At 38.7% G+C, this 21,437-nt stretch overlaps 1 protein-coding gene across 2 annotated transcripts; it reads right to left on the bottom strand.

The window, feature by feature from the left end:
• Positions 1-649: 649 nt before the first annotated feature.
• LOC101737775 (stAR-related lipid transfer protein 7, mitochondrial) lies at positions 650-21,437 on the bottom strand. 2 transcript variants are annotated; one of them, XM_062675800.1, is made up of 10 exons: positions 20,955-21,437; positions 17,529-17,644; positions 15,330-15,448; positions 13,131-13,297; positions 11,795-12,013; positions 10,007-10,126; positions 9,176-9,340; positions 7,978-8,058; positions 7,226-7,363; positions 650-4,344 (listed from the first exon to the last, which is right to left on the bottom strand). In XM_062675800.1, the coding sequence occupies exons 1-10, from the start codon at positions 21,207-21,209 to the stop codon at positions 4,324-4,326; spliced, it is 1,401 nt and encodes a 466-aa protein (XP_062531784.1). In that variant the 5' UTR covers positions 21,210-21,437; the 3' UTR covers positions 650-4,323. The 2 variants fall into 2 exon arrangements, with proteins under 2 accessions (XP_062531784.1, XP_021204518.2); XM_021348843.3 differs by having other exon boundaries at positions 2,227-6,566.

The following is a 21,437-nucleotide window of genomic DNA, read 5'->3' as shown; positions in this document are numbered from 1 at the left end:
CTGAGGCCGCTAGCTCCGGCTCCGACACCGAGTCGGAAATGGAGCACGAGTCCGCAACCCGGAACCTCGGATGGTTTCATAACCGTCGCACGCGGTAAGAATCGCGCCCGCGCTGTGGGATCGTCCACAGCATCCAAACAACCGAAGGCCGCGACGCGCTCGGTCGCTTCGTCAAACAGAATGCGTACTTAGCGCTGCGTTTTAACGTCGCGCTCTTTTCATGTCACACAAATTGACTAGATGAGCCCAACGCTCCTTGACGCAACGCCTTCGCCAAATCATAGTGCCTTTCGATACCAAAATTTGAAATGTGAAAATTTAAAAGTATTAAGATGTCGAGTAATTCAGATTTTTTTTTCCCTTCCTAAGTTGATAGCCTTGAGAGGCTATATCAGCGTCGCCTTAACTAGTAGGTGAGGTCACGGGGCTCAAACCTGACGACGCTGCTAACACGAACCCTAGCAAGAGCCGTGCTTCGCAGAATCTACCACCGGATCGGAAACGCGACCGGACAATTTACTCTCGATTTTTTTTCATGAACGAGATCCTAAGCAAATTGATAAAAACAAAAAATAAGTCATAAAAACGCTAAACGGAACGTCCACGAGCCAATACCATCTTTTAATTTCCTCTTCAAATAAAACACAAATTAACTTTTAAAATCGTATATTACTTACAATTTCATTTCATAACAAATAACTACATTATTTACATTACATACTATTTATGTATAAACAAAATCGCTTAAATATAATTTAAAAAATACATACTTACACACTTTTACATCTCTATTTGTTTGTTACCAAATATAAGAAGAAAAAAAACGAACTTATCTGCCGTCATTATAAAATAATATCGAGGTTTTACGTATTTGATTTAAGCGCCATTTATCTTTGTAATTAAAAGTCCAATTTGTTTGGTATCAGCATCAACAGTTTCATGTTTTTAATTGAACTTCAATTAAGCTTACTCCATTTAAATAGCTGAATAAGTTTTTTGGTTACAATGTTTTTTTCCAAATTTTATTCTTTAAATGGTTCTCCTGTAAAGTTGCAAAAATGTCGATTAACCTTTCACTCTTCGATATATATATATATATATATATATATATATATATATATATATATATATATATATATATATATATATATATATATATATATATATATATATATATTTCAGTGTTTCGATACAACTTGAAACTGTCAATAGGACACTGGACCTATTGTAGATGACAGTAGCAGTTACCTATCTTATATTTTATTTTTTATGAAGGATTTTGTAAATTTTCAGAAATCAGAAATCAATAAAATTTAATCAATTTGTTTATATAACAAATAAACACTTGTATGATTTATTATTAATATTTAATGTTCTGTGTTTTGTTATACAATAATTATTAAATGCCTTAACTTTAACAACCTATAAGTTTAGGGGCATCCGCTAAAAGATGGCGCTAGTTTCCATACAAAAAAAAATGTCTTAAAGTATTGTAGTTTCAGGGCCATCGGACATCTTTAGTATAGTAAAAACTACGTTAAGAGATTTGCATACGTTATAGCGATTCATTACAATTATTCTAAAGTAAGTATCTAATAATCATATACCAACGATCTATAACATTAAAACAATATTTTTTTACTTCATTTATTACATCGTTACAAAAACGGTATATATGTAAAATAAAAACATATTTATGTTCGTTTTTTTTTAATTTTCAATAGTAAACTACCCTCCCCTGTCTTATTCATATTGTGCGAGGTATTCTCAAAGTCTTTGTGCATTAAAAATTAGTAATTATTTATTATGGCTATATGTATATTAAATGTGTTTGTCGGATTTATTTTTGATTCAATAATTGATTTTTTATTTATTGTTTAAATAGGTGGACGAGCACACGGTCCACCAGGTATTAAGTGGTCACCGGAGCCCATAGACATCTACAACGTAAATACTCACTTCGAGACATGAGTTTTAAGTGACAGTTTTACAGCAGAACGGCTGGCCCACCCTTCAAGCCGAAACGCATTACTGCTTCACGGCAGATATAGGTAGGGTAATGGTACCTAACCCCTGGGGACTCACAAGACGTCCTAACACTAGTTTATGAGAGTCCATATCAATTTACATAATATTCTATGCAGACGAACCTGTACCTTTCATAGAGTCATACATCTTTGGACGTGCATCGATCCTCAAGGGAAACAAAATAAGACAAAGACAGCGTTATCTTAACTTTTATATTTTTCTAAAACTTCATTCATATTCTGAGACTTCTTGAAGAATTCGTTCCTTCGATCCATAATGCATAACACATAAACAGTTGACAGTTCACGAATCAACAGAGAGATAAAAGATGAAGAAGTAAATGTATTCGTAATCTATATATTAATACGTGAAGCAAAAACTTTGTATCCCTTTTTACGAAAATTGCGTGGATGGAGGAGTATGAAATTTTCCACACTTATAGAGAATATAGAGAAGAAGTGCACAATGCTAATATTTTTTTTAAATAATGCGTAAAAGATACATTAAATCAATAAAGAAAACATTACACACACTGCATACCATGTATTTGACGCACACACGCATGCATAGTATTTATTGTCAAACTTTTGTTCTTGACGTCTGTTGTCAAATTGAGAATAGATTAAATATTGTTTGTCTTTGTTAATATTTTTATAGTGTAGTCTTAGCGAAATTTGTGATTATAGAAGTATAAAATACAATCATAATAGTGTACAAACTTACAATTCCAATTCGTTATAGTCGAATTTCGACTACTGCGGGACTTCTAGTGTATTATAAATAAGAATTTAAATTTTTTTTGTCGATACCGACCCTCACCGACGTACCATAATATCAGCGATTAAAATTAAAATTTCCACAATTCATTTTTCAATAAACATTTACATACATACATACATACATTATTTGGTATTTCTTTTTTTAGTTATTACAAATATAATAAAACGTACCTACTTAATGTGTAGTTTAACTGAAAGAACTCAATTATGTTCATAATTAATTTATGATAACGAAATATTTGATATAGATAAAGTTAACGTATCAAATAAACCAAAAAAATAATGGCGTTTTTGTTTACTTTTCGAAACGAGCTTTCGTCTCACCACTCCGTCTCGCCGGTCTCACGAAATCATTCTTAATGATGTGACGTCATAGGATAACGAATTTAAAAGCTACACTTTTATGGGTAACGAACACGCGCTTCCACTAGTACGATGACGTCACTGACAGAATAAGCTCCACGCCGCAATACACGTACAGGCATGAGCTACCCGTCGCGGGTTCAGCCGTTGTCCACGAATTAATAATCTATTAGATATTAGCCACTGAAATCTGACGGAATTTCGTCACAAAAAAAAACACAAACGAATTAAAGCCTTAAATACGCAAATCTGTTCTTAGAACGATTTAATATCGGTCGAGTTCTTTCTGCTAAATTATTTTAAATACTAACAACCGTTTCTTAGAAGAAAAACACTTCTTATATCTATCTATGTACTATGTACATATTTGTCTAACTGTAACTCTAACATTTCAATCAAGAATACGTTACTTTACATCTATTTTTGATCAGTTTATTGGTTTTATCGTCTTCGTAAAGCTCGTAAATGCCTAGACGACGACACGATTTTTACACAAATTCATAATCGTATTATGAATAAATAATTCAATGGTTTTTTTTCTTTTATACAAAAAAAAAACATATTCAGATATTATAGCCCATCGAATAACAATGAATTCCAGATGATTAAATAAATTATTATTGTTTTAATTACCAAAAAAAAATTCAGAATTTTGCGCTGCTCATGTTGAATCCTAATATCGTCATATTTTTATAAATGCGGGTTTGCGCGAACGGGTCATTCTTAGTTTTTCACGCAAAAACCACTACACGGATTTTAAATCACACATACATATATGTATAGTTATAGTAGCCCAGTAATAAAAACAACTAAAGAAGCAAGACAAAAGTCCCTCTCTATGACGCGTTGACTAGTTGGAACAGCACCTCTAGCGGAAAACGTAGGCAAAGTTCCCAATCCATACAAATTTTAGTTAACTTTTACGCTATCGAGAACGTTAAATAACTCGCACTAAACACGCTGGCCACATAGCACGAAGAGAGGACGGTCGATGGGGCAGAAAGATCCTGGAGTGGCGACCACGTACTGGCAAGCGCAGTGTGGGACGGCCACCTACTAGATGGACCGACGACCTAGTAAAAAGCGCTGGGTCTCGTTGGATGCAGGTGGCAATGGACCGGTCGCACTGGAAATCTATTGGAGAGGCCTATGTTCAGCAGTGGACGGCGATAGGCTGAAATGATGATGATGATGATGAAAACACGCTGGCGATGTGATCAGAGGATGGTTAACATTAGGAATCCTCAGGTTAGAGCCCCGTAGCTCACCTACTCGCTCAGTTACGCTGCCATAACCCCCTAGGTCACCAGCATAAGCAGAAACAAAAATTAGTCAGGAACTTGGGTCTTTTCGCTTGAAAGCAGACCTCGCTTTTTTTATGGCATTATGTCGGTTGTCATCATTCAACGCAAGATATTTGAGAGATGTCTGATTCTCGCTTACGACATTTTCAAGATAAGCTTGTATATACACAAGTTCGAACGACAACATTCGGACCGTCGGTCTACCGAGCAATCACACTCGCTCGGTGGAAGATCTTCCCTTTGTCGTATACCTACAGCATCACTCTTAGAAAGATTCTCCCGCATACACTTCATTATAAAAAAATATTGCTGTTGCTCTTTGAAAAAGGGGGGGGACGACAGATCTCAATCTCTATTTTTTTAAGTGGTTACCGGAGCCCGTTGACATCAACAATTTAGACGTTAGTTTTATCGTACACCGAGTGCTCTAACGCATTATCTACTGCTTCGCGGCAGAATTAGGCAGGGTGGTGGTACCTACCCGGGCGGTCTCACAGGACGCACCAGGAACAAACTTTAACTTGTAACAGCGTATGACCCGCCATTCCACGGGGTTGGCCAAATTTTTTTTTTTTTGTAATCAAAACATCAGTGGCGTGACGTTTGAAGCAAATAAATTTTATTTACCAAAATCAATTGTTTTATCGCTTATAATTAATTATTGACTATGTGAGTCGACTATTATCAAAGCCGGCAATCTGATTTTTGGACAATGATTGGTAAATCAGAAAAACAAATTATTGACTTTGTATTCCATTGGCAGTCACAAAACTCTTCGGAACGACATCTTAGATAAATAACAGGTTAACTATTATCCTTTATTTAATGCAGGTTTTGAACCGTATTCTTTGAAGGAGACGATTATATTCAAATCAATCTGAATTGACATATCAATAAAAAAAAATTGTCCAAATGCACAGATTGCCACCTTTGATAATAGATGACTCATGTATGATCATCCTCGTGGATCACTGCCGTCTAAACGACAAAGACATTTAAAAAAAATTAGGTATTATATCGCACCTTTCAAATTATGGAGACCCAACCCAAAAAATGTGTTTTTTTGAAAAACATCGAATTTTTTTATTGCTTAGTTGGATGGACGAGCTCACAGCCCACCTGGTGTTAAGTGGTTACTGGAGCCCATAGACATCTACAACGTAAATGCGCCACCCACCTTCAGATATAAGTTCTAAGAACTCAGTATAGTTACAACGGCTGCCCTACCCTGCAGACCGAAACGCATTACTGCTTCAGGGTAGAAATAGGCAGGGCGGTGGTAGGCAGATGTAGAGGAAGGGGATGGAATGAAAGAGACCGACAGATAAGTTTGTCTCTTTACAAGCCACTTTTGGTCATTTGATTATTAAGAGTCACTGAAAGGGTCTTTATAGGTCCATGTTTTATTTAAAGTCGAAATACAAAAAATTCCGAAATTGATCTCTGTAATTCTAAAGGTGCGATATATTAATTAGGTATTATGTATTATAATAATTTGAGAGCCACTGGTCAAATCGATTTTAAACGAAACTCGATTCTATTTTCGCGTCTATAAAGTCGGAATTTTTAAGCTATTGCATAGCTTTTATCGCGGGCCTTGAGCGCGGCGACCGAATCATGAAATTCCGTAACGAAAAAAACCTAACACCCCTCATTCCGCCCACCATGTAGCTCGCGTTCAACACATTCACGCGTTGCGCTTGTGTCGTGTTTGTGAATAAGCGCGTGGCGTGACGTCACACTGCATGCGTATCATAAAAAGTCTGCCCATCTCTCTCTCGCGCGGTCTAGCTTATGAGTGTGAAGGGGACAGTTAAGGTTTTGCTTTTATTAATGTTTAATACAGCGTGGTCTTGTTTTATTATTGTTTTAATATTAAATTATCATTGTCTAATTATAATTGCATAAGTTGATAAAAAATGCTATGCAATAGCTTTACCGCGGCAGTTCCCGAGTGCCACACGTTTTTTTTTTGTTCTATTATTTAATTTAACTAAACGAAGTAGTACAGGGGATATAGATAGCGCCACCAGCTAACAGATGTCTCGTCATCGGACCGATCGCCATCTTGTTCCGTGGATGTCTGGACGGCCTATAATTTAAAATCTTTGATTTCAATTTGAATTCCATTAAATACCATCGAAAGTATAAAATACCAACACATCGTTACAAAGAGTGGCAAGCATCAACATGTATTGAAGATTGTTTTTCCAACGGTACAATTAGTAGGACTAGCCGTGAGCAATGGGTCGTCTCTGTCCCTGGGCAGTACTTATGAGCAACGGTGACTATTCACCATCAGATGGGCCGTATGCTCGTCTGCTTACCACCCACCTTGAGATATGAGTTCTAAGGTCTCAGTATAGTTAGAACGGCTGCCCCACCCTTCAAACCGAAACGCATTACTGCTTCACGGCAGAAATAGGCAGGGTGGTGGTACCTACCCGCGCGGACTCACAAGAGGTCCTACCACCAGTAATTACGCAGTAATTTTGCGAGTTTGATTTTTATTACACGATGTTATTCCTTCACCGTGGAAGTCAATCGTGAACATTTGTTGAGTACGTATTTCATTAGAAAAATTGGTACCCGCCTGCGGGATTCGAACACCGGTGCATCGCTTCAACACGAATGCACCGGACGTCTTATCCTTTAGGCCACGACGACTTCATAATCAGCAGTATGTATACAGAATTATCAGTAGCGTCCTATAGACAAGAATCGTTCTAAACATTAAAATTTATCGCTCACCTTACTAACACGAGGTCCACTCGGCTTGTCTACTTTGATTTTCGACTTAACGTCGGGTGGGTCGTCGTCGGTCTGTGTGCTCTGATCGCGGGTTTTCGTCTCCTTGTTTCCATTCAATTCTGGACCTTGTTTTGATGACTATAAGGAATACGCAATTTCGGTTTGTTTATTCAACCATGGCTAAGCCAATACACGAGAAGTTTGAAGGTTCTCGTGGCTTAATAAGACACCCAGAGTACTGGCGGTAGGACTTCTTATGCGCCCATACGGGAAGGCACCACCACCGTGTCTATTTCATGTTGGGTCAACCGTTGTACTATAGAAATAGGACTCATGTCTCAAGTTGGACGGTGGTATTTTCGGTGTCGTTGTCTATGGACTCCGATAACCGATTTTTTTGTATTGCTTATATGGGTGAACGAGCTCACCGTCCACCTGGTGTTAAGTGGTTACTGGAGCCCATAGACATCTACAACGTAAATGCGCCACCCACATTGAGATATAATTTTCTAGAAAAGCGTATTTTGTTATTTTTTTTAAACTATTATTTAAATTTCATTTTTTAGTTGAATTTAAATTATTTCAATTTTTTTTTATTTTATCGAATTGTCATCTGGTCCTTAATAATTATACCAAATTTCGAGTTAATCCGACGTTTTGTAGGGGGTCAAAATCATGTTCAAAGATTCCGTTACATACTAACATACATACGTGTGAAGCTAATAAAATCGTATTAAAAAAAAAAACCTAACCTCCATATCCTCTTCGTTGACTTGAGGCTCCTTCTCGACGGTTACGTTCGAGACTTTGCCCGGTACGAAGTCAGGGAGATCCTGGAAAGAAAAATTCCCTTACTCCAAGCCCCCCCTGGTAGGGCTTCCCGTGACTACAGACAGTCCCACCGATTGGAAATTCCATAGCCGGTCCAGACTGTCGGGGCTCGATCAATCATTGCTCGGCGCTGCTAAGGGTCATGTCTTCAGGGTGGCAGACGAGCTCACAGCCTACCTGGTGTTAAGTGGTTACTGGGGCCCATAGGCATCTACGACGTAAATGCCGTCACTCACCTTGAGATATAAGTTCTAGGGTCTCAAGTATAGTTAGTTACAACGGCTGCCCCACCCTTCAAACCGAAACGCATTACTGCTTCACGACAGAAATAGGCAGCGCAGTGGTACCTATCCGCGCGAACTCACTACAGGTCCTACCACCAGTTGAAGGCATGAATGCTTTTTATTTAAAGGGTTTTATGACCTGGTAACCTTTAAGTCAAGTCTTATTTTAATGTTAATGAAAACTGCACTATCACTTCATTTCAATATTAAATTATTTTTATACCGTTTTTAATATATTTATATATCAGTTTGCATGAATGCGATGAAGCACCAGACTAAATAGAGAGTCAACAACATCAGAGTGCTGATCGACTTTCCACCCCACAATCTATTTATCTGAATATTCGAATACAGCACCCAGCAATATCACATATCGTTCTTTAGAAAGAGACAATCGGCTATTCTCGGCTTCGTATAGCGTCATCTCTGTCGCACGAAACACTAAAAGCCAACAGTAACAACGTCTGGTTTGAGCCCCGCGAGCTCACCTATTCGCCCGGTTACGCTGACATAGCCTCTCAAGCCTATCAGCTTAGGTAGGATAAAACAAAAACTGACAAATTGAAGTTGAACGAAATCACTTTTTTTTTCCTACCTAAGCTGGTGGTAGCCTTGAGAGGCTATTCCAGCGTAACCTTAACTAGTAGGTGAGCTCACGGGGCTCAAACCTGACGACGTTGCTAACACGAACCCTAGCAGGAGTCGTGCTTCGCAGAATCTACCACCGGATCGGAAACGCGACCCACTGAGAAGATCCGGCGAGAAACTCAGTAGGCTGTGTCTGAGGGAGCTAAGTCTAGCACATATGGAGTTCATCTATCAATGATTACCGTACCTGCTGGTCCTCCACGGCGGTGCGCTCTCTGTAATTCATCGCGGCCGTCCTCATCCTCTGCAGGTATGCGGGAGCCGCCCGCCCCGTGGCCCACGCCGCTACCCCTGTGGGCAACCCGCCCACGGCTGGCTCGTCATAATACGTCAACACAAACTCCATCCCTGTCTGCGGTCAACATAACAAATCAAGCCTTCGTGTACGAGGAATGCTGTACTACACATCAAGGGATGAACGGTAATTTGGTTCAAGCGCCATTTTGATGTGTGGACGAGTTCACGGTCTATATGGTGTTAAGTGGTTACTGGAGCCCACAGACATCTATTTTTTTTTTCTACCTATGCTGATAGCCTTGAGAGGCTATTTCAGTTTCACCCTAACGTTTGTAGGTGAGCTCGCGGGGCTCAACCGGAGAGTTGCTAACACTGACCTTAGCAAGAGCAGTGCTTCGCAGAATCTGCCACTGGATCGGAAACGCGACCCACTGAGAAGATCCGGCGAGAAACTCAGTGGGCTGTGTCTATGAGTTAATTCGCTCGTCGAGCCCTTCGTCGCAAGCGATGGGTTCGACGAGGACGGTGACCGGTGCTTGTGGTGCCTAAAAGCACCACAAAGTTAATGGATCATGACATCTATAACGTAAGTGCCCCCAACCAAGTTGAGATATAAGTTCTAAGGTCTCAGTATAGTTAAAACGGCTACCCCACCCTTCAAGCCGAAACGCATTACTGCTTCACGGCAGAAATAGGCGGGGCGGTGGTACCTACCCGCGCGGACTCACAAGAGGTCCTACCACCAGTAACATATGTAATATTTTTACCGGACAAGACTTACCTGGTCGACTCCGTTCAGTGTCTTGATGACCATGTGACTCCAGTACTCGGAGACCCTGATGGCATTCTTGGTCTCCGGTACGTTGGGATGCTCGCAGGACTTCGACACTATTATGTAGACCTGATCAAGAATCGGGGAGGCATTTTCAATGAATGTGTTAATGAATGAATTAGAAAATTTTTGTTGCTTTTATCACTCAGGCTGACGGTCCCCCTGCTGGTTTATAGAGTCCATTGGCATCACCAACATAATGCCATCACCCGCCTTGAGACGCGAATACCAAGTCTCAACTGTATAGCAGAGCGGTTGCCTCACACTTTAAACCTATTTCTGCTGACTTCGCCGCAGAAATAGACGGATTGATGGTACCTACGCGTGCGGGCGCATTAGACGCTCTCCACTAGTAAATATTCGATATCCACTGCTTCAGGAATTCAAAATTTTGGTTTGTGTTGCCTAGATATGTGGACGAGCTCACAGTCCACCTGGTGTTAAGTGGTTACTGGAACCCATAGACATCTACAACGTAAATGCGCCACACACCTCGAGATATAAGTTCTAAGGTCTCAGTATAGTTACAACGGCTGCTCCACCCTTCAAACCGAAACGCACCACTGCTTCACGGCAGAAATAAGCGGGGCGGTGGCACCTACCCGCGCGGACTCACAAGAGCTCCTACCACCAGTAATTACGCAAATTATAATTTTGCGGGTTTGATTTTTATTACACGATGCCACTCCTTCACCGCGGAAGTCAATCGTGAACAATTATTAAGTACGTATTTCATTAGAAAAATTGGTACCCGCCTGCGGGATTCTAACACCATTGCATCGCTAGATACGAATGCACCGGTCACCGGACGTCTTATCCTTTAGACCACGACGACTTCGTTACTGTTTCACGGCAGAAATAGGCAGGGCGGTGTTACCTACCCGCGCGAACTCACATGACGTCCTACCACCAGTGTTCTCACATCAGCGCTTTACTTTTTTTTCAACAAGATCCCACAAAACGTTCAATTACTACCTGTTCATAGATTTAAGACAACTGTCAAGGAACGTTTGTGCAACAAGGCATATTATAAAGTTAAGGATTATTTACTAGATGGCACTACGTGGGAATGAGGCGTTCGCTCCTGGCCTTTTCATTTTTCATTATTACAATATATTTTTTTAATTGTATTTTTTGACTTGCTTTTTCGTTTATTGTAAATATTTTTACTTATTAAAAAAAAAACCGGTTAATTTGTTTCGCCGGTTCTTCTCAGGACTGTGGCTTTTTTTGGAATTAACATTGTTATTTATATTTTGACATTCAACAAGTGTGTTACTCATATACTGAAATCTAAATGATTTTGAATTATGTATTACAGTTTTGAAGTTATACTTCTTTAGACGCGTTATGAAAATTTGATGAGAGTGAAATTTTACGATGCGCGCGCACCGTGACACAAAATTAACAGAATGAAGTTGCCCACTAAATCGCTCATTACAATACGACCGACGTAACTTAGCGAGTCTGAATATAGCCGCAAGAACTTTCGCGCATGTACACTCGTAAAAAAAAGTGTTATTAGCATTCATTTTTAGTAATATAAATGACTAAATTATTATTTAATATAATTCATACTAAATATTATTAAATTATTAACGTTAATATATTTATTATTAATTATTTAATATAAACAAAAAAAAGAAATTTTATATAAATAAAGTATAACTTCTTACGCGCGTACATAAGTACACGCACCCTTTTTTTTTTCAAAGACCACCATCCAAAAAGACCTACCTTATTGTTTTCGATCCTGGGTTTCGTTCTAGTCACGAATTTCTCGGCCTCCAGCGCCCTCCTCTTGGCGTTCGAGTGGACGCTCGTCCTTTCATCACTGGACAGTCTCTTCTTAATCTCCTCGTTAAATATAACCTCCTTATGAGGATCGCTTTTCGATTTAACATCGAACTCCTTGTGCCTACGTATGTATACGTAATCTCGATTCGCGAACAATCTCTGCGGAATTCGGGTAATTGAATAACGTTTCTGAAGGGAGACTAGGGTCGCGCAGTCCCCGTGTGCGGAGTGTGCGGTGCCAAAACAAAAAAGTGTGTGTGTGCAAGTCACACACGATAGAACTGAAACTTTACTGGTTTACTGGTGGTAGGACCTCTTGTGAGTCCGCGCGGGTAGGTACCACTACCCTGCTTATTTCTGCCGTGAAGAAGTAATGCGTTTCGGTTTGAAGGGTGGGGCAGCCGTTGTAACTATACTGAGACCTTAGAACTGATATCTCAAGGTGGGTGGCACATTTACGTCGTAGATGTCTAATGTGTAGGTGAGCTCGCGGGGCTCAAACCGGAAAATTGCTAACACCGCCCTAGCAAGAGCAGTGCTTCGCAGAATCTACCACCGGATCGGAAGCGCGACCCACTGAGAAGATCCGGCGAGAAACTCAGTGGGCTGTGTCTGTTTGGCAAGAGAAATACGAGAACATCTATCAACTGTGTAACATCTCGTCACCGCGATTCAGGAATTGTTGAATTTACGTGCAGAGACATCTGTTGATAACAAACTAAATAGAAATATTTGTAAATCATCTTTTATAGTATGAGGTAGCGCCCTCTGTGAATTGATATTTTAACTTAACGTATAATGTGTTCTATCTCATTCTCTCGCCGGCTGAAGCCTATACATTTACGTGTTTGTGTCTCTATGGACTTATTTTTTCGTTTCATCGAGTTTGAAAACACAACAATTCTAAAGAAGTTTCACTTCAAAAATACATTGAAACATGAAGATTCGTTAAAATAGGGGGCGCTTCATGGGTTTCGCACACAGGGTCTGCGCGAGCCTGCTGGAGACGACCGGCAGATAGTAAGTTAGTACTTTTTTTTTATTGCTTAGATGGTTGGACGAGCTCAAAGCCCACATGGTGTTAAGTGGTTACTGAGATATAAGTTGAGATATAGGTTCTAAGGTCTCAAGTATAGTTACAACGGCTGCCCCGCCCTTCAAACCGAAACGCTTTACTGCTTCACGGCAGAAATAGGCGGGGTGGTGGTACCTACCCGCGCGAACACACAAGAGGTCCTATCATCAGTAAAGTATTGTATAGTAGTATTCCACTGACCGGCCAAAGGACCTCCCAGTGGAGCACGGCCTGGCCGGGGACTCCGTTCGCGTCCCTCTCGACCACCGACAGCGACGCGACGGCCGTGTCCCAGACTGTCCGGTAGGCGCCGTCGACTTGGACGGCAGCGAAGTCCTCGGCCCTCACTTCCCTGTACCTGCCGTACACTGCAATGGAGCAACTCTTCAAGCAGAGCGGTAAGACGAAGAGAAAAAAACACCCAGACTTATATCGTCTTCTCGGATTAAAAGTATATAATCTCATAACTTACTAATTTTACAGGAGAGTGTTTGAAAGGCGATTGCATGGAGCAGAGATGCGAATGTTGCGATGGATGTGTGGAGTAACGAGAATGGATAGAATACGGAATGAATATGTTAGAAGAAGTCTGAAAGTGGCACCTGTGACAGAGAAGCTGAGAAGTGCGCGTTTGGGATGGTATGGACATGTGATGAGACGAAATGAAAATGAGGTTGGTAAGAGTGTGTTGACTATGAATGTGGAAGGATATAGAGAAAGAGGTAGACCTAAGAAGAAATGGATGGATTGCGTGAAAGTCGATATGGGTAAGAGGGGAGTGAGCGAAGACACGGTATATGATAGAAGAGTATGGAAGGAGAAAACATGTTGCGCCGACCACAGGTGACTGGTTTAAAATGTGATATGTTTAATATTAATAATCTTTGCAACTTTTTTCCAGTTACATTTTAAAGTAAGATTAAATTATGACATATTAATTATGTTAATAGTAGTCAAGATATAGGTAAACTAAAAAAAAAACTAAAACTAAACTACGCTCTTTTGACAGTATTTATGAGAAAAATACTGGATAGATACCAAATGAATCCGCATATTAACTCAATTTCGAATATTTTTGGAAATTGTACACTTTTAATGCGAAAAGACGATATCTCATTTCAAGTATGTGTTCTTATCTTATCCGTTACCAAGGAAAATATGTTCATTAATACATTTTTTATTGCATAAATGAACGGATGAGCTCACAGCCCACCTGGTGTGCTTACCGGAGCCCATAGACATCTACAACGTAAATGCCGCCACCCACCTTAAGATATAAGTTCTAAGGTCTCAGTATAGTTACAACGACTGCCCCACCCTTCAAACCGAAAGGTATTACTGCTTTACGGCAGAATTAGGCAGGGTGGTGGTACCTACCCGCGCGGACTCACAAGAGGTCCTACCACCAGTTCGAATTCAGAGTCGATGTTTAATAATCTATATGATATATGATTGGGTTTTTGATGGGCGCGCAGTGAAATGCAAACAATGAAGCAGCCGACGGGTCAACGAACTCGGAGGGGCTCAGTTGCTTCGCTTTACATTGCGGGCTTACGAAGCATGAACTCGCTAAAACTAAATTAATTGTTAATTTTAGTAAATAAATATGGGTGTTATTTACTTAAATGGTTAGCATAGTATTTGTATTTTTGTGCGTAGAATATTATAATCTGTGAGCAGAAATAGCTAACTGATCAGCAACTCATGGCCAGCAAACATTTCAAAATCAGTCAGCAATTTATGTCATTCGGGATGGCTGTAATAGTTTTTGTACAGCATATTAAATTATATAAGCTGCAAAGATCTGCTCCTGTTTAATAAAATTTGGTGCCTGATTTTTTTAATTGCAAAGAAAATCTTTGCATGCCGACCAAAAAACAGTAATGAAATAATCATTGCTGTTTTTTGGTGGCTCACCAAATTTTATAATTACTAAACATTTCATTACTTCTCAATAAATATATGCCGCCGTCTTTAGGCTTTTCATATGTTTTGGTAATCAGTGGTCTCCTCACACAGTGTAAGCTTATTAATGCCGTGAAGTAGTAACACGTTCCAGTCTGAACGGTAAGGCACAGGTTTTGTACTATACTGGTGGTAGGACCTCTTGTGAGTCCGCGCGGGTAGGTACCACCGTCCTGCCTATTTCAGCCGTGAAGTAGTAATGCGTTTCGGTTTAAAGGGCTGGGCAGCCGTTGTAACTATACTTGAGACCTTAGAACTTGTATCTCAAGGTGGGTGGCGCATTTACGTCGTAGATGTCTATGGGCTCCAGTAACCGCTTAACACCAGATGGGATGTGAGCTCGTCCACCCATCTAAGCTATAAAAAACACAACGACGTCCACAAGGCCACTGGCCCTCTACGTGTATAATCCATAAGACGCTTTATCGTATGTACCTTTGTACGCGTATAGACCCTGGCCGGGCTTGTATTCCTTGCGCCAGATGATGACGTCATCGGCCTCCATAAACGGGCTCCAGCCGTCCGACTCGAGGCTCGTCTGAGCGTCCTTGCAACTGCAATGTTCGAACGATGCTTATTTACAATTAGAGAACTAACTGTTTTTACGGTTTAATCTCACTGAAATTAAACGCGAAATTCTAGAAATAATCTTTATAGAAAAATAGAGGGTAGTCTATTTGGTTTTAGCGAAATTTCGCTTAATATCCGACATTTATCTTTATAATTACACTAGCGGCTCACTCCGAGTTCGCTTGGGTCTTTAACAAAAATTTCAACAACAGTTGACGATGTTTAATTTTTTTAAATAAAAGAACTCCTATTGCGGCATAACTATAATAGTTAGACATATGTTGTCGTGACACTTTTTGTAAATAATAATGTGTTCTACAAAGTCGTAGTACATTATTTTATTCTATCATCAATAGTTTTCGCAGGGCACGCGATTTAAAGAATATTTTGCGTAATTTTTTTACACCTTGGGTTACATTATTGGAGTTTTATTAATAAGGATCCCTAATTTTTTCAAAAAAGATTAAATCCATTATCAGCAGCAAAGAATTTTTCAAATCGGTTCAGTAGTTTCGGAGCCTATTCAATACAAACAAACAAACAAATCTTTCCTCTTTATAATATTAGTATAGATTTATAATATTTAAAAGGTGCGTTTCCTTTGGTATTAGCATCAACAGTTCGATGTTTTTAATTGAACTTCAATTAAGTGTACTCTACTCAAATAGCTGAAGAACTTTTTTACTATGATACCTTTTCCAATTTTTAAACTTTAAATTGTTGTCCTGTAAAGTTGCAAAAATGTCGCTTAAACCAAATAGCCTTTCATCTCTCGATATAACTTTTTTTTTCGTTCTACCTAAGCTGATAGGCTAGCCTATTTCAGCGTAACCTTAACTAGTAGGTGAGTTCACGGGGCTCAAACCTGACGACGTTGCTAACACGAACCCTAGCAAGAGCAGTGCTTCGCAGAATCTACCACCGGATCGGAAACGTGACCCACTGAGAAGATCCGGCGAGAAACTCAGTGGGCTTTTGACAGTTCGCAACTAGACTTTACTTCCGCAAAATGTTTAGTTAAGGCACGGAATATTACTTATTATCTAACCTTGTCAGAGACGAGTAAACATTTTTAAAACACAAGGCTACAAAAATATGAGGCCGTCGCGTCGGCGCAAAAGTGGCCTAAGCTTATAGTTTTATGGAGCAATCAGGTTTAAGTTTTAATGAATTTGAATTTGAGTAGGCAAAAAAACAATACGCTCAAAAATAATGTTCGCAAAGCCCTCTATTATCTATGGGTGAAACTATGGATTGGCAGGTTTTACATCAAAATTTATTAAATTTTAAAGTCTTGCTAGGGTTCGTGTTAGCAATGTCATCAGATTTGAGCCCCGTGAGCTCACCCACTAATTCGGCTAATCTAGAATAACGCCTCGAGGTTACTAGAATAGGCAGGGAAAAAAAAACTGTCAAAGAGCCGCGTTTTGCCTACACTTTGTTTTTTAATAGGTACGCTTTTATTAGCTTCAGGCGTATGTATGTTAGTATGTAACGGAATCTTTAAACATGATTTTGAGCCCCTTCAAAACGTCGGATTAACTCGAAATTTGGTATACTATTAAGGACCCGATGACAATTCAACAACAATAAAAAATTGAAAAAAAAATTATGAAGAAATTGGAATTCAACTAAAAAATGAAAAATAAATAATAGTTTAAAAAAACTAACAAAATTTCGCTTTTATAGTTTTTTTTTATTGCCCTTGTAGGCAGACGAGCATACGGCCCACCTGATGGTGAGTGGTTACCGTCGCCCATGGACTTCAGCAATGCCAGGGGCAGAGCCAAGCCGCTACCTACCGATAGAAAATCCAACTAAAGAATAGAAAATGCTTTTCAGGATATTATCAAAATAACCCTTCTACTCATATCTGTTCATAAAATATTTATAACTACTGATACCATGCACCCCACGCTTTTTTTACAATAAAATAATTTTTTCTTACACTATTTTTAATTCAAATTTATTAAGATTTATTTTCCTTTTTTTAGTTGGATTTTCTATAAAGGCGTATTTTGTTAGTTTTTTTTTAACTATAAATTTTTACTGTTAATCACTCACACGCAATACTGAATGCCCGGGTGTTTCTTGTCGATGACAAGACGACAGCCGCAGCCGACGCAGAACAACGTCCTCCGCGAGAGCTCCTCGATTCCGTCCAGTTCAGTTATTAATTCCTGCACAGATTATTCTCATTTTGATTTCATCCAACGCTTTTATACACAACTAGCCGTACTCGCCCGCATCGCTACGCATTTAAAGTTAACATTATTATTTATTGTCATTACTAGCTGACCCGGCAGACTTCGTAGCGCCTCAATCGATAAATAAAAGACCTAAACTTTTGTTTAATATAAACTTAAAACAAACAAAAGGAATCGTCCCACGGGGGGCACATCAAAGGAAAAAAAAAGTTATTTATATTTAATTCCGAGCATTTTGATATTTATCTACCTTTAAAACCTTTTTTGGAGTTTCACAAATAATTCAAGACCAAAATTAGCCAAATCGGTCCAGCCGTTCTCGAGTTTTAGAGAGACTAACGAACAGCAATTAATTTTGTATATATAGATAGATTATTAGGGAGTCCAACACTCATATAAATATTAGCCTATCCATTAAGTGCGTGTTCTACATGGATACCAAGTTTTCAGTCAATCGGATGCATGGTTCAGTAGTTATAATGGAACATCCATAAAGACCACTCTAGATTTATATATTAGTATAGATAACACATACCATACACATGAATGAGTTATAAAACAAATCTTAACACATTGAGCCCTTTTCGACTCACCAATGGGCCTAGCGTACTATACCATTAGGGCCATGCCAAAATCAGGGAATCAGTCATTTTTATCAACTTGAAATTTTCATTCTAAAATTTAGATAATGCGATAATTTGCACGGAAGAAAAAAAATAGCCACTTTTACTGTCAATTTTTAAGATATTTTAAAAGGCTAGGATATTTATTTTTATTTTATTCCTTGATAAAAACTACAAGTTTCTATTGGATATGAAAATCACACTATTCACAAACGTAAACAGCACTGATTTCCAGACACTCTTGCATTGATGATGTGCTGTGATTGTAGAGTATGCAGTCTTATCTGGTCACAAAGCTGGTCAAGGTGAACAAAGCTATTCAGTTGTAATGATGTCAATGGACTTATGTTAGCAATGACCATTTTACCTGATCGAGGTCGCGAGCTTATCTGCCAATCCTCATATGATAAAAATTCCTTTGTCTCAAAAATAAGTTTAAAACAAGATGCCCTTGAACTTTATTACAATGTCCCTGGATGTGTGGCAAAGATTGAGCAGATTCAAAGTAAACCTCATTATCAGCTTGTGCATAAACATTTCTTGCTATATTTAGGTTGATTGGCTGATTGCATGGGAGTGGCCACTAGGAGTGGGTAATATCGGTTTTGCCGCGTATCGAATCGTATCTATATATCGAGGATCAATATCGGATATTGAATCTATATATTTTCTGAATCTATATATTGATGGATGCTAGTAGATTTTCTCGATTCATGATATTTGAGATTTGAAACGATACGCTGATATAATATCGTAGTAGATATAGATTTAAGTCAACGTTATACGGTTGGTTTTCTGATATCAATTTATAATATGATCTTAAAGTAATAAAAAGAACATGAAAATAAAAATATCAAAAAAACTTTCCTTCATGCTTTTACCAGGCTTAGGACTGGCTACATTATTTTCAGTTTTTAGTATTTTGTGTCTTAATTTAAAATTACAAAATATACCAAAAGAGTGTAGATTTCAAAAGTTTAATACAAACACAGGAAATAAACTCAATTATTTGGATTCAACTAAAAATAGAAAAATGTGTACTTTAAAAATCAAACACAAAAAACTTTTAAGTATTTATAAACACTTGTTCAAAAATTCTAGTTCAAGGTCAAAGCGCGTGAAATTAAATTCAACGATGCAAATAGGCTATACTGCATTCAAGTTAGGGTCGAAAGTTGAAACTTCTTTCCTTAATTGTATCCTGCTGATACGCTAAGAATAATCTACAGACATATGGACTTAAATATAAGGTTTACAATTGTATGGATAATGCCTGTTTCTGTTTCATTCATCACATGATATCCCTATCGTGCGCTCACTCACTCTGGCCGATTCGATACGAACCAAACGAATATTGCTGATATTAACGAATCGGTACGATATGCCGATGCGCATCACATCGAGCAATATCGTGTATCGGCTGATATCGAAATATAGATTTCGATTCACGAATCGGTCCGATATGGCGATGCGCATCACATCGAGCAATATCGTGTATCGGCTGATATCGATATATAGATTTCGTGCGGGGCGATATCGGATTCAACGATATTGCTGCGATATATAGATATTGAATCTATATACGATTTATATCACCCACTCCTAGTGGCCACTGTTGTAGTAGGTGGCTTCTCCAATGGGTTACTATTGTGGCTGCCAGTATAATAATATACATTAATGACTCCTGGGATGGTTCTCAAAAATACCTCTCATCCATATGTACAATAGTAAATTTTCACAGAACTTTCTTTTACCATATTTCTGATGATGTTTCAAATTTCCATACATTTTATTTCTAGCCCACGGACATCCACTGCTGGACATAGGCCTCCCCAAGACTCTACAATAACTGGTCCTGCAAAGCCTTATGGGAGACATGACCATACTATGTTTGCCAATGCACAGTCGCCATCTAATTTAAAGTTAGCAGGGAAACTCAGAGCAGTAGATCCTTCTCTATTGGTTATTGAATGACTTTGAGCCATCTGATAAGGTCCATTATCAGAGACCACATCTCATGTTATCACTGGCACTTGCTGGTCCAGACTTCCGCCTAACAACAATGCCGTATTTGGGACCAAGCTATCAATGAGTATTTGCATGATTATGAATTTATGTATAATATATACTATTTTTTATAATAACAGAGGTAATTTTGTTATAATTTTTTTTTTTTTTTTTTATAACACAAACTTTAGAAGCTTAATGTTATTAATGTAATTCATAACCTTCTTATAAAATTCATAATTATCATAATTTAATAAATAATTTCATAATTATCTTATAAGAATATACAACCAACTCTAAGACTCGATATAATAACAGTCCTCTGTAAAACTGTGTCCCTAAGCCTAGTTCATTTTGTATGTGGATGGCAGAGATCTTCCAAGCATCAACTTGCTTCCTAGAGGAAGTCAGCCAGTTGCCTCATGGAGAAACATCACGAACCCAATCTCAGTGTCAAGATGCCTCAACGTTACTACCATAACGATAACATGTAATGAAATGATAATTATATGTTACAATTTGGGTTTGCATTCAGAATACTATTATGTTTTATTTATATAAATAATTGTTTACTCTATATTTACCAACGACTTTTTCGCCCTTGACATTTACAAGATGGGTATTATTATCGAATTGTTATTCAATAAAGTTACCTCCAAATCTTCATCGGATATGCTGTTCTCGCAACTATCTGGTGTCTCGTCGTCTCCTCGATGGTATGCAGCCGTGGCAGAGAGGAGCAAGGTCCTTCGTGGCCTCAAGAATGTTTGACGAAAACATTGAAGAACATCCCTCACACTTCGATCCCGCCGACACCGCTTAACCATATGACTCAAAAAATAGCTACGAGTCCACACATTCCACAATCTATACACACCAATGTCTTTAAATATCCTGAAACGGGACATATTTTCAGGTACACAAAACCTTTTAATGAGAAAATTGTTCTGCCCGCGGCAGACGCATCTTTTGAAAATAGATTGTGATGTTATAACGTATTGACAGATATCGGACTTCGTTCTGCATCGATTTAGTTATTCTCATGTGTTTGATATTACTACATAACATCCCGTGAGCGATTGCGAAACCTTTATCATTTTATAACCTAAATTTAATGTCAGAAGTACGATTAATTT

This window comes from Bombyx mori, chromosome 24, assembly GCF_030269925.1.
Source record: "Bombyx mori chromosome 24, ASM3026992v2".
NCBI lineage: Eukaryota > Metazoa > Arthropoda > Insecta > Lepidoptera > Bombycidae > Bombyx > Bombyx mori.
The sequence above is the reverse complement of the archived record's forward strand: the minus strand, read 5'-3'. Positions and strand labels throughout refer to the sequence as shown.